General features: G+C 44.5%; 1 protein-coding gene across 7 annotated transcripts in view; it reads left to right on the forward strand.

Annotated features, from left to right (window-relative positions):
- Positions 1 to 12,919, forward strand: part of CSGALNACT1 (chondroitin sulfate N-acetylgalactosaminyltransferase 1) — a 364,064-nt gene extending 351,145 nt beyond the window's left edge. For all 7 annotated transcript variants that reach the window (XM_035270112.3, XM_054243779.2, XM_008979204.4 and 4 more), the window contains 2 exons: positions 8,063 to 8,144; positions 11,011 to 12,919. In XM_035270112.3, coding sequence (XP_035126003.3) covers positions 8,063 to 8,144; positions 11,011 to 11,300 — 372 coding nt within the window. In that variant the 3' untranslated portion in view covers positions 11,301 to 12,919. The remainder of the gene's footprint in view (positions 1 to 8,062; positions 8,145 to 11,010) is intronic.
- Positions 12,920 to 13,909: the final 990 nt, after the last annotated feature.

The raw sequence follows: 13,909 nt of genomic DNA on the forward strand, positions 1-13,909 counted from the left end.
TTTGCTCTGGGTGTCAGTGAGTGGATGATGAGTAAATGTGAAGGTCTACAACATTACTGTCCACTACTGTAGACTTTATAACCACTGTAGACTTAGGTGACACTAAATTTATTTTTTAAAAGTTTTCCTTGGCTGGGCATGGTGGCTCACACCTGTAATCCCAGCACCTTGGGAGGCCAAAGCAAGTGGATCACAAGGTTAGGAGTTCGAGACCAGCCTGACCAACATGGTGAAACCCTGTCTCTACTAAAAATACAAAAATTAGCTGGCCATGGTGGTACACATCTGTAATCCCAACTACTTGGGAGTTTGAGGCAGGAGAATCACTTAAATCCAGGAGGCAAGGTTGCAGTGAGCCGAGATCCTGCCACTGCACCCAGCCTGGGCAACAGAGCGAGACTCTGTCTTCTGCAGGGTGGTCACGGGGAGGAAAGAGAAAGTTTTCTTTTCCTTAATAATAAGCTAACCTTGGCTTCCTGGATGATCAGCATCTTATATGCAGCCTTTGTTGATGGAAATGTTGTTATGTAGTACACAAGTTATACTTAGAAGAAACCATTTTTAAATCATTTACACCATATTTTTCCTGTACCTTTTCTTGTTCAGATACACAAATACCATTGTGTTACAATTGCCTATGCTTACAGTTGTGTGATTAGCAGCAAATGATATCACTCTCATTGAGACAGAAACTTGTTTCCTTTCCCAGAGTTCTAAGCTTCTAGTTGGATGGAAAGTGAAACAGGATACAAGATTTATTTTCTTTCAGCCAATCAGAGTTAAAGTTCCTTTGGTTTTAGGTAATGTATTGTTTTGCATTTGACATAGAATGTGATTAATATTTCCAATTCAAACTCATAAAGACCTTATTTGCTTGCAAGGAATTCTCATTTTACAGACCAGGGCTTTTATCCTTGTATTATTATTCCTGTAGAGGAGGAGTTCCTAAGGGAATTAGAGGCACAGTGCAGTTAGGCAGGTTTCTCACATCCTCAGAATTAGTGGTCAAAGCAGAAACCACTCAGATTCCCTGTGTCCATTGCCAGAGGCTGTGAATTATCCTGCAGCCTCTGATGTTTACTTGTAAATGCAATTTTGACCTTTCCTACACCATGGAAGTCCAATGTTTTGAGTTCAGTATTTATGGCTATTTAGTTTGGTAAAACAGCAGTTCTTCTCTTTGAGATGAAGGACTCCCCACTTTCCAGAAGAAGAGTATGGTTGTGTTTTTTACTGGACAAACCAGTTATTGGGCACTTGCTGCCTGTAAAGGACTGCCCTAGGTGCCAGTGGAGAAGTCAGAAGAACTGAAACACTTTGATTTATAGAGGTGGACTGGCTTGTTCAGGATTGCACAGCTAGCTACTGGCAGAGCTCAGGGCAAAATCAGGATTTCTTTACACCAGTACAGAGAAAAGAAATTTGCTTAGGATCTAGATAAGAACTAGATGTATAAAGGAGATGTCCTGACAAAAATTCCAAGGAGAACACGAAACTATAGAAATTAATATAATGGAGATAGATTATGTAGGTGGTGAGAAGGTATAAAATAAAAAGTAATGGTTGGAAATGGACCAATTGGTAATGACTTCCTGTTGAGGGTACATTTTGGCTCAGTCTTGCAAGAGATGCTACATGTATATTAATACATCCTCGAAGCCTTCCTGGAACACATCACTATCAAAGGTGAAGGGAGAACACAGATCCAGAATGTTGCTGTAATGAAAGTTACTTTTGCAAACAAATGCTAACCTTTACTAGCATCCCTTGAAATAGGATCACATTAATCAACGTATGTTATTCCTTCCTGTGACAGTTGCCACTGTCATTTGATTAGTGTTTTGCCTTCAGACAAAAGCAAGAACCCACATTTATGTGTGTGTGTGTGTGTGTGTGTGTGTGTGTGTGTGTATTTCGACTACTGTTGTTCATCCCCTCTAAGTATAGGCCATTAGTAATACATACTAAGCGAAACTATGGGATTTTATACTAATATTTAATTTTTTTTTTACTTTAAACCTTGCTGCTGCTTTAATGTAGAAACAGTTTGTTGATAAAGGAATGACTATGATTTAAATAAACCTTAACTTTAGACATTTCACATTCCTGGTTCAAGTTTCACCAGTTCCTGTTTAGGTCACCACAGAGCCTCCTACCACTTCTATCTTTGGTCTCCTTCCCTCCCCTAGACTTTGGTTTTCTGTTCACCCTCTGCCAGAAATAGGTTTTGAAAACAGAGATTCATTCAATTTTTTTAAATCTTTTTTGTCACAGAGCCAGAGTTGTGCTGGTAAATATTTAACAACCTGTTCTCTGAAAAGAGGGTGCAGGGAAAAGACCTGATTTATAGCACTTGCCAATTTCTATGGTGTAAATACTCCCACCATGGCCTATTTCAGGCTACCAGCCTAACGTCACTGAACACAGGGTTGGGAAGAGATTTGTGCAGCCCTTATGAGCTGGTGCAAGCTGGCTCCAGCACAGCATTGCAAGCCCCAAGTCCTTCTTCGGATTCTTTGTTCTCCACAGACTGACGCTCAAATGTATGACAGAGAAAGTATCTGTAAACCCCAGAACCTGACACATGGTACCAGCTCTGTAGTCATCCAAGCCAGCCCTGTTGCCCAGTGAGCACAACTGCTCTGTCTCCATGGCTGTCACTGCAACTTATGGCCACCTCCTTGCCATTTCTAATGCCCACAGCATGGACACATCTTGGTCTGCCATGTGATCTTGCCCTCAGTTAAATCTAATGACTTTGTGATACTGTTCAGTGTGTGCATACCATGCTGGCTTCTGTCTTTCCCTCTCTCTGGTCATACCCTTGACCTCTTGACCTCCCTTCAGAAAGTATTTTACTATTGCAGTTTCATTGAAACATTTTTGTAAATTGCCAAATGAGCACGGCACATCCTGTGCATTCTTGCATTGTTTTTATTTATTCAGAAAACATACATTCTCTAAGTACCAAAGTTAATATGAACAGATGCCATTTATGAAGCCTTTCCAGAAGTGAGTCCCATGCCCACATTATCTCACGTGATAGTCAATAGGGAAAAAGGTGCAATTATTCTCATTTCACAGATGAGGAATTGAGGGTCAGATGCCCTCAGTGGCTAAGTGGCAGGGATGGGAACTCGAGTGCCATGCCATGTCACTTCACCTGGGCTGAGGATGCTGGGCAATAGGGGATACATCCTTTTCTCTCAGAGTGCTTCAGGGGGCAACAAGGGCATCTAGTTTTAGAAGATAGGCTCCTGGAAATGGGAGAGCCTAGATGACTCCTTGTCCAGCATGATTCCCTTTGGAGACACAACGTGTTTTTTATGCAGACACCTATAAAGACTTACAGGAAACTGTAGTAAACACAAATACATCTGGGAGGAGAGGGCCTTTGAGTTTGTTTTAAATGATTCTTTGAAAGCTGTGGCTCTAGAATACCTTATTTCTCAAGACACGGAAACATCTACAGAGTCTTAGAATTGTTCTGGGCTTAGCTATGTTGGCCGAGTGATCTTGGGCAAGTCATTCTACCTTCATACCAAGAGGCCACAAGAAGAGGGCATGTAGCCTTCCTGGCACCCTGTGCAGCATGATCCCTGAGCCCTCAGGGCCCAGGTAATAAGGAATTGACCACCCAGGGTGTGGGGCACCCAGCCTGGACACAGATACCACTGCAGCTCAGGGATTCTGCTCCCTGCAGGCCAGAAACTGCTATGTAATTGACATGACCCAGTGCAAGATCAAAATTTGAGCCCCTGTTCAAAAGTATTATGGATTTCACTATGCTGACAGCAGGCATAGGGCCTTCCATGCGTGGGGGCCTATGGAACTGCATGGGTCATTTGCCCATAATCTGGCCCTTGCTCACAGGCATTGCTATGAATGCAAGATGGGCCAGACACAGCCTAGGTGCCTGGGAGACTCTCTGATTTACAGAAGGTGCTGCTATGCCTGAGTAGTTGCTATTTATTTTATTTTAGGGTCCAGATTGCTTCACGGGAAGGTGTCCAAGTTGGCACCGTTAAACCAGATAGGCGCTGACCGCAGCCCCAGCTCACATGCAGCTGCAGGGCGGCTGTCTTCCCACATCTTGGGAGAGAGATGCTGATTTGTTCTCTGTGTTTTAGTCCTAATAGAAAATAATCATCCCCCTCACATGAATCACCCACAGAGCTATGGCTCTGGAAATTTCCTGTGAGAAAGCAGGACTGACAACTGTCCTTTTGTGGTATATTTATGCCCTGTAGTACTCTGCTGGGATCTCAGGTGGGAAGGGAGCAGGTACTGCAGAGAGTTGAGAGGAGGCCAGCCATCAGAGGACATTTTAGAAAACGAGGATAGGCTGGGTGCAGTGGCTTATGCCTGTAATCCCAGCACTTTAGGAGGCTGAGGCAGATGGATCACCTGAGGTCAGGAGCTTGAGACCAGCCTGGCCAACATGGCAAAATCCCTTCTTTACTAAAAATATAAAAAATGTAGCCGGGCATGGTGGTGCATGCCTATAATCCCAGCTCTTCAGGGGGGCACAAGAAACACTTGAACCCAGGAGGCAGAGGTTGAAGTGAGCCAAGATCGTGCCACTATACTCCAGCCTGGTGACAGAGTGAGACTCCATCTCAAAACAAACAAAAAAAAAAAATGAGGATAGTACTTGAAAACAGATCAGTGAAATCCAGGACAGGAGGAAGAGATGTTTTTCTTTTAAAAGTGTCCCCTTTATCTTAGGGTTCCTTCCGCCTCTGTTGTAGCAGACATCATTCGTGCATCACATGTCAGTGCTTGAGCAGAGTTGTGGAGCTACTCACACCTGCAGCAAAGTGTCTAAGAAGTCACCCACTCAGCCTTAGACTCCAGGGAGCTGAAAACATTTTTGTCCCTTGGTCCAGGGCCACAGGATTCTGAGAGGTTCTTGCCACTGCATTTCCCAGGTCTTTGTTGGGCCACTTGCTGGCAAGCACCTCCTACTTGGAACGTGTCTGTTTCCACTGGCTTGGCACCATCTCTGCCCTATGACTGCTCTTGGTTCATTCAGTGAGGAAGTATTTACTGAGTGCCTGCTGTGTGCTGGACAGTGTTTTGTGTGCTGGAGATGCAGCCATGAACAAGACTAAGTCCTGAGCTTACATTCACCATGGCTGGTGGCTGAAGAGAGTCAGCAAACAGAGAAGCAGATGCATCAACAGGATCATTTCAGAAGCCAGAATTGGTACAGAGAAAACCAGGGTGACAGTGCAACAAGTGGCATTGGCGGGGGGCGGGGGGGGGGCAGGTGCATAACACGGGCCAGGAGGGTCAGGACGACCATCTGAGCAGTGACATTGGAGCAGAGCTTAATGATGAGTGGGTGAAGGGTGACCCAGGCAGGAGGGACTGCAAGTATCTGGCCTTGGAGACCTGTGAACATGGAGAGTCCAAGAGGCAGAAAATGGGCCTTATATAGGGCTTAGGATTCCCTAATCCTCAGCCCTATATAACTGTTGCAGGCTTCACATGGGAACGTGATGTAATCAGATGTGTGCTTGAGGGCGCACACTCCAGCCGGACTGCCCATTGAGAGTGTCCTTCCAGTTAGCGACCCAGCACAGCTGTGGCTGGCAGAACATCCACTAAGGGAACTCCATCTTGCCCTGAAATTATATGCTGTGGGCATGACCAAATCAGTATCCACAAAGGGCCACATTTCAACAAGCTCTTCAGATAGTGGCTTTTTGTGGCTTGCCAGCTTCCAAACTGACTTTGATAAATGTTTATACAACTCACTCCTCAGCTCATAAGCCAGATTGCCTCTGTCATCCTGTTCCCATGTGAGGGTCACTGTTCACCTTGTTCAACCTTGTCAGGCCCTACATCAATGCAGCCCAGTCTCTGGATGCCGCCTCCTTGTCTTTCTTCTCAGGGCCAACATTGTTTTTCCTGTTTGATGCGTTCTTTTTAAAATTCCTTTAAAAGGAATATACCTCAGCCAAACATTTCAAGTTTGAATACTGGCATCTCTTTGACTCCATTTTTACCCAGAAGCTTAGGGAATTTGTCTCAGTTGCTAGCAGAAGGAATATTAGGTCGTTTGCTACAACAGAGGTAAGGCAGGGATAGAACAACATCCATTTTTTAAACGATTACTCCGGCTGGGTGTGGTGGCTCATGCCTGTAATCTCAGCACTTTGGGAAACAGGCGGGTAGATCACCTGAGGTCGGGAGTTCGAGACCAGCCTGACCAAAATGGAGAAACCCTGTCTCTACTAAAAATACAAAATTAGCTGGGCATGGTGGCGCATGCCTGTAATCTCAGCTACTTGGAAGTCTGAGGCAGGAGAATTGCTTGAACCCGGGAGGCAGAGGTTGCGGTGAGCCCAGATTGTACCATTGCACTCTAGTCCAGGCAACAGAGTGAAATTCCATCTCAAAAAAAAAAAAAAAATTACTCCGTGGAGACTTTTCCAGACTTTCCTGCCTTGCAAAATCTTTCTAGTTGATACTAATGAAATTGCCTTGTCATTTGGGAGATACTGTATAACGATACTATATTGTGAAGTAGAACTGGAGAATACTTACTTGCTAGGGACAACTTTAACCAGCAGAACCTCTCTTGGTCCTTACTTTCCTTGGGCTGTACTGATGCTTGCAGGGGAGAGTGGCAGCACATCCCCATTCCCTGGGAAATGTAAGTAACATCATGGAAGTGACATCTAGGTTGTATGAAAGTAAGACAGGTACGTTACAGAGTAAAAGAACGTTTCAGATTCATCAGCCCTTCTGCAGGACATTTCTCCAATGTAATTAGCCTGCTGTGAAACTTCAGGAAGAGGGAGTAAGAGTGATATGATAAACATGTGGATGTAAAAGCTGAAAGACACCTAAGGAATGAGTGAGCTCAACCCCCTCCTTATATAGGCAAAAAAATAGATGCATGAAGAAGTGAAGGAGCCTGCCTGAAGTGAAAAGGCAAGCCAGTAGTCACAGTGGGACAAGACTCTGGTACTTCTCCCACGTCATGCACTGTTTCTAATTAGCAATAAACGGAGTCAGATGTCCCCCCCCAAAAAAAAAAAATAGAAATCCAGGGTAGGGGAGAGAAACCTGCCACTGCCCTCTCTGCCTTTTCCCAGAGGAGGGGCTGTGGGGATGTCCTTTCATCTAGGCACCTATGTTAAGCACAAGAATGAATTATGAAAAACAACTAAAATCTCAAAACTGTTCCCAGAGTTCCCTTAGCTGAATACATGTGTATACATATGTACACATGGGTTTTTTAGAAGCCTTGCTGTATACTGGAAATTTACTTGCAGAGTAAGAGACTGGGCAGTGTTTGGATGGCCTCTCCACAGCCCTGCAGGCTGGCACCACGGTAGATGCTTTTGAGAGCAGTTTGGTTTTAAAATAGCATGATGATGAATGGACAGAGTCTTTCTTCAGAACCTGGACTTTCAGTGCCCTTTTCCTCAGCAAGCGAGAGTTAGCAGAGCTGGAGAGCTCGTAACCTACTGAAGTCTCTCAGATATTTCTTTTTATTCCCTGAGGGAGTGCTGTGTGTGGACCGTGCCAGGGCAGCTGAATTCCGAGTTGTTCTCTATCCCTTTTCTCAACTTCCTGAGCCCTTTGCTGGATCACTGCCCAGGCTTGTGTGAGGGGCCCAAGCTTTGAGTTCTCACTGGCACTGGTGTGAGGCCAGGCACGTAGGTGGCTTTTCCATGGCACTGCTCAAACAAAAACTTACTCTCCCAGTTTGTTTTTGACTGTGTGTGTGTGTGTGTGTGTGTGTGTGTGTGTGTTTTCATACCTATACCCTAGAAACATTCCAGCCAGAGGTGCCAAAAATCACGAGGCCTTGTTTTGGGACTGGTATGTGTACTGTATTCCTGACTCTGCGAGGACTCAAATCCATCTGCATTTCCTGCACCAGTTGAGGCTGTTTATCACTGATGGGATGAGCTGTTTATCACTCCACACTCCACAGTGGCTCACAGGAGTTGGGAACAGTCTATTTTTGTCCACCCTAAACTTCCCCCTGAAATGACAGTGTTGTTTTTTTTTTTGTTTTGTTTTGTTTTTTTTTTTGCAGGTCATAAAGAAGGAAACTGGATTTTGGAGAGACTTTGGATTTGGGATGACGTGTCAGTATCGGTCAGACTTCATCAATATAGGTAGGACAAATCTGCATCTCTACTGCCACCCAGAGGCCACTGGCCCATGCAGGCCTTGAAGGAATCAAGTTGGGTTTCCAAGGAGTCTGGTAGGGAGGGTTGTGTCATTGCCTTTCTTTTTTTTTTTTTTTTTTTTTTTTTTTTAAAAAAAAGCTATTACAGACTAGGCAGATTGGCTCACACCTGTAATCCAGTGCTTTGGGAGGTTGGAGGAGGGAGGATCGCTTGAGGCTAAGAGTTCAAGACCAGCTTGGACAACATAGCAAGACCTCACACCACAAAAAACCAAATGCTGTTCCTCATGTCATAGACTAAGGGCTGGACCAAGAGGAGGCTTGGAGGTGGGTTGCATTTTAGCCCCTATAATCTCCATCAGCACCTCTCAGTCACCCCCAAATAAGACACACATTCTGAGAATAAAGGCTGCTTATTGCATACCAGAAGCTTTGCAGCAACTTCTCCAGGGCCTCCTCCCAGGAGGGTCCCGGCCTCTCTGTCCTCTCCTGTAGAATATCCCTTTTTTTTAAGACAGAGTCTTGCTCTATCACCCAGGCTGGAGTGCAGTGGTGCTATCTTGGCTCACAGCAACCTCCACTTCCTGGGTTCAAGTGATCCTCCTGCCTAAGCCTCCCAAGTAGCTGGGACTACAAGTGCACGCTACCATGCCAGGCTAATTTCTGTATTTTAAGTAGAGACAGGGTTTCACTATGTTGGCCAGACTGATCTTGAATTTCTGACTGTGGGTGATCCACCAGACTCAGCCCCCCAAAGTGCTGGGATTATAGGCATGAGCCAACGCGCCTGGCCTCCTGTAGAACATCCTAAGCTTACCAGTAAGAGTGAGGGAAATAGGGGAATTGGGGGGAAACACATACTCAAAAATACCCAAATTTCTCTCTGCTAACCTTCAAAATTCCTGATGTGACTTTAAGCTCTGACTGTGCAATTGCTGTCAACACACACACATGCACACACATTCATACACACAGATGTGCACATGCACACACACTCATGCACATGCATATATGCACATGCCCATGCCGGTGGGTTTCTAGAGCACAGAGAAAGAAGGCCCTTGGGATTCAGGTGAGGAGACCAAGCCTCTCAAAAGCAAAGAGACCCTCACAGCAGGTGGGAGGTAGAGTCAGGATGAGAATAGATGCCCCCTGTTCCCCTTGGAAATGCCAGTCTACCTTGCCATAGCAGTACTGACTCTTGGATCTCTGAAGGGATAGAGTTGTGGATTATGCATGACCTGGGTTTGAATGAACAGGGCAGAAAACTTGATCTTAGGTGCAGGTGCTCAGACTGGACCCAGAGACTCTAAGGAGTCAGAGGGACCCTGCCCTCAGGGTGGCCTGGAGCATCCCATCCCCAGGTCCCCTGGGAGCTGCTGGTCTCGCCGGCTTCTAGGCAACTACCCTCCGGTCCAAGGCCTAACGCTTCTCATTTTAAAATAGGGAGGAGGGGTTTTGCTTGGAGATAAAGTGAACTATAAGGACTACAGAATCCCCAAGAAAATCACCAGGTTAAAGAAAAAACCAAGTTGAAGTCAAGTCCTGTTAGAAGGAGCAGAGCACCCGGGATGCCAGTCTCTGTGTGGTGGGTGCCCAGCAGATACTCAGCAGCTCACAGCGCATGTTCTTGGACACATATAAGAGAAATATTCCTAAATGGTTATGTGAAAATCAGCTTTCCAAATAGGACATTTAAAAATTTTTCTAGGCTGAGTGTGGTGGCTCATGCTTGTAATCCCAGTACTTTGAGAGGCTGAGGTGGGCAGATCACTTGAGGCCAGGAGTTCAAGACCAGCCTGGCCAGAATGGCGAAACCCCATCTCTACTAAAAAATACAGAAGTTAGCCAGGCATGGTGGTGCGTGCCTGTAATCCTAGCTACTCTGAAGGCTGAGGCAAAAGAATTGCTTGAACCCAGGAGGTGGAAGTTGCAGTGAGCTGAGATCCTGTCACCGTACTCCAGCCTGGGCGACAGAGCGAGACTCTGTCTCAAAAAAAATAAATAAAAATTAAAAATTTTTAAAAGATTTTCACTCAAGAAACTGTTGCCTTAACATGAGGATTTTCTTTGAGTAGAACTTCAGAATTGACTGTGAGGCCAGTCCCTTTAAGATGACTGATTTCACCAGCCTGTGGTGGAATCACATGAAGCTTTTCAGGACCACTGCAGCCTATGAAATGAATAGTGCTTTGGGGGGATGTGACTTCTTCACACTGAGACCCTCTTTCACTCCATCACACTGGAAGCCCCTGGTTTCTTCTCTGTTTGCAATGACACGAGAAGACCACATCCTAACAGAAGCACAAGAATTTGCCTTCAGAGGTTTCAAGCTCTAGTTTTATTTATGGGATACATGTGATGTTTTGATGCAGGCACACAATGTGTAATCATCACATCAGGGTCATTGGGAGTACCTATCATCTCAAATATGTATCATATTTATCACTCCTCTAGTTATCTTTAATAAATTATTCTTAACAATAGCTGTTTGATAATCACAGTAAGTCATCTTATTGTGCTACCGAATGCTAGATCTTATTTTTATACCCATTAACCACAAGTCTGGGGCTACTCATTGGCATCGCTGTTAACTCTTCAATGCAGGCAAATGCTTGGAACTTTATTGGAGGTCCTGTCATCTCAAGAAGTTGGTGCTGTCCGTCATGATAGTTGTCTTTGTTGGGGAATTCCCGGGGCCTCTGACTCTGGTGGACACTCATACCTCGGAGGGGTGGTGAAGCATACATCCCCCCCAGTCATGTCTTAATGAAAAGTTTGGTGCTTGTGCAACTCAGGGAAGCAAAACAGGTCAGTGCAGCATGATTCAACAGTGTGTTCTCTCCTGACAGGTGGGTTTGATCTGGACATCAAAGGCTGGGGCGGAGAGGATGTGCACCTTTATCGCAAGTATCTTCACAGCAACCTCATAGTGGTGCGGACACCCGTGCGAGGACTCTTCCACCTCTGGCATGAGAAGCGCTGCATGGATGAGCTGACCCCGGAGCAGTACAAGATGTGTATGCAGTCCAAGGCTATGAACGAGGCATCCCACGGGCAGTTGGGCATGCTGGTATTCAGGCACGAGATAGAGGCGCACCTTCGCAAACAGAAACAGAAGACAAGCAGCAAAAAAACATGAGCTCCCAGGGACTGATGGTGGGAGACATTTTTTTCTTTCCTTTTGCAATTACTGAAAGTGGCTGCAACAAACAAAAGACTTCCATAAAGGTTGACAAAAGAATTGGACTGATGAGTCAGAGATGAGAGAGCCTCCGATTTCTCTTTGTTCGGCTTTTTACAGGAGAAATCAAAGTCTCCACTTTGCCTGCAAAAGTAGCCCAGTTGCACCCTGTGAAGTGTCTGACAAAGGCAGAATGCTTGTGAGATTATAAGCCTAATGGTGTGGAGGTTTTGATGGTGTTTACAGCAAACTGAGACCTATTGTTTTGTGTGCTCATTGAAATATTCATGATTTAAGAGCAGTTTTGTAAAAAGTTCATTAGCATGAAAGGCAAGCCTATTTCTCCTCCTGTGAATGATCCTGTCAGCAGGGCTTCAGTTTCTAGGATTGCTAAAATATTAGAAAGCAGGAGAGGAGATATGCTTATTATGATCCTTGTGAGTACTTTAAGCAAAATCAAACGGACCAGAAAAGAAATTGTAAATATCGTGTCGTGTTCCCCCAAGATTAACCAAAAATCATCTGCTTATCTTTCTGGTTATCCGTTTAACTGTCTCCATTTTTTTTTTTTTAATTTAAAAATGCACTTTGTTTTCGCTTGTGAGTTACAGTCTGCTTATTTAATTACCACTTTGCAAGCCTTACAAGAGAGCACAAGTTAGCCTACATTTTTATATTTTTTAAGAAGACACTTTTAGATGCATCATGAGAACTCTAAGTTCAAAGCATCAAACGGATTCCACATCCGAGGACACGCCAAGTGCTGATTCTGTCAGGCACTGAATGTCAGACATTGAGTCATATGGAGGGAATGGTTTGGCTACTGATAGAGACATATAGATACTTTATCTGAAGAGTATTTTCGAAGAGGAGCAACTGAACACTGGAGGAAAAGAAAATGACACTTTCTTCTTGACAGAAAAGGAAACTGGTTCAGACTGGTGATACCGCACTGTATCTAAAAGTCAGAAAACACATTTTCTCCTCTGAAGTGGGGACTACTTTCTTACCTGTTTAAATAAACCAAAGCATACCGTGTGAACCAAACAATCTCTTTTCAAAGCAGGGTGCTTCTCCTGGCTTCTGGCTTCCATAGAAGAAATGGAGAAAAAAATATATCTATATTTTGTGAAAGATCAATCCATCTGCCAGAATCTAGTGGGATGGAAGTTTTTGCTACATGTTCATCCACCCCAGGCCAGGTGGAAGTAACTTAATTATTTTTTAAATTAAGCAGTTCTCGATCACCAAGGCACTTCTGAAAATCGCATTTTATTACCGTTTCAAACTATTTTTAAAAAATAAATACAGTTCACATACAGTGGTTTCTACATTCATGTGAAAACGATTTATTAGCCAGCACCAGATGCATGAGCTAATTATCTCTGAGTCCTTGCCTTCTGTTTGCCCACAGTAAACTCATTGTTTAAAAGCTTCAAGAACATTCAAGCTGTTGGTGTGTTAAAAAAAATGCATTGTACCGATTTGTACTGGTAGTTTATAAAATTTAATTAAAACACAGGCCACGAATGGAAGGTGGTATTGCACAGCTAATAAAATATGATTTATGGATATGACTGCTTTGTGAGTAAGAATGCCATTTTGTTTAGTTTTTGAAACAATATTTTGTGCATGGACCAGGGTTTCTTAGCCTTGGCACTACTGACTTTTTAGGCTAGATAACTTCGCTGTCGGGGGTTGTATACTGTGGGATGTTTAACCACTTGCCTGACCTCTACCCACTAGAGGCCAGGAGTTTTGACAACCCACCCAATTTTGACAACCAGTGTCTCCAGTCACGTTCAAATGTCCTTGGAGGGGAACTCACCCCTGGTTAAGAACCCCTGGGCTAGAGGGAGAAGAGAACCACAATGCAAAATCTGAATTACTTATACATTAACTTGTATGTTTTCATTAGAGGAAATTGAAAAATTATTTCCAAGGCCCCTTTCAATTCTGTGCTTAATATTTTCATGTGTGGCTGGGAACTGTCTCTAATGCCTGTAATCACAGCACTTTGGGAGGCCAAGGTGGGAGGATCACTTGAGCCTGGGAGTCTGAGGTGAGACTGTCCAACATAGTGAGACCCTATGTCTACAAAAAATAAATTACAAAATTAGGTGTGGTGGTACATAGTTGTAGTTGCAACTACTCAGGAGGCTGAGGTGGGAGGATCACTTGAGCCCAGGGGGTCGAGGTTGCAGTGAGTCCTGATTGCACCACTGCACTCCAGCCTGGGCAACAGAGTGAGACATGGTCTCAAAAATATATATTTTTTCACATGCTCTGATGATATTAGTGATTTGAGAACTGGCCTGTCTCTGCCTTGGTTCTGATGGATTTGTGGTGACTGACCTGCATGCTCTTGCCCATATCCTCCCAGTGTCAGGAGGATGCATTTTTCTTTTTTCTTTTTTTTTTGGAGACAGAGTTTCAGTTTTGTTGCCCAGGCTAGAGTGCAATGGTGTGAATCTCAAATCACCACAACCTCCACCTTCCAGGTTCAAGGGATTCTCCTGCGTCAGCCTCCTGAGTAGCTGGGATTACAGGCATGTGCCACCACATCC

Source organism: Callithrix jacchus, chromosome 13, assembly GCF_049354715.1.
Source record: "Callithrix jacchus isolate 240 chromosome 13, calJac240_pri, whole genome shotgun sequence".
Taxonomy (NCBI): domain Eukaryota; kingdom Metazoa; phylum Chordata; class Mammalia; order Primates; family Cebidae; genus Callithrix; species Callithrix jacchus.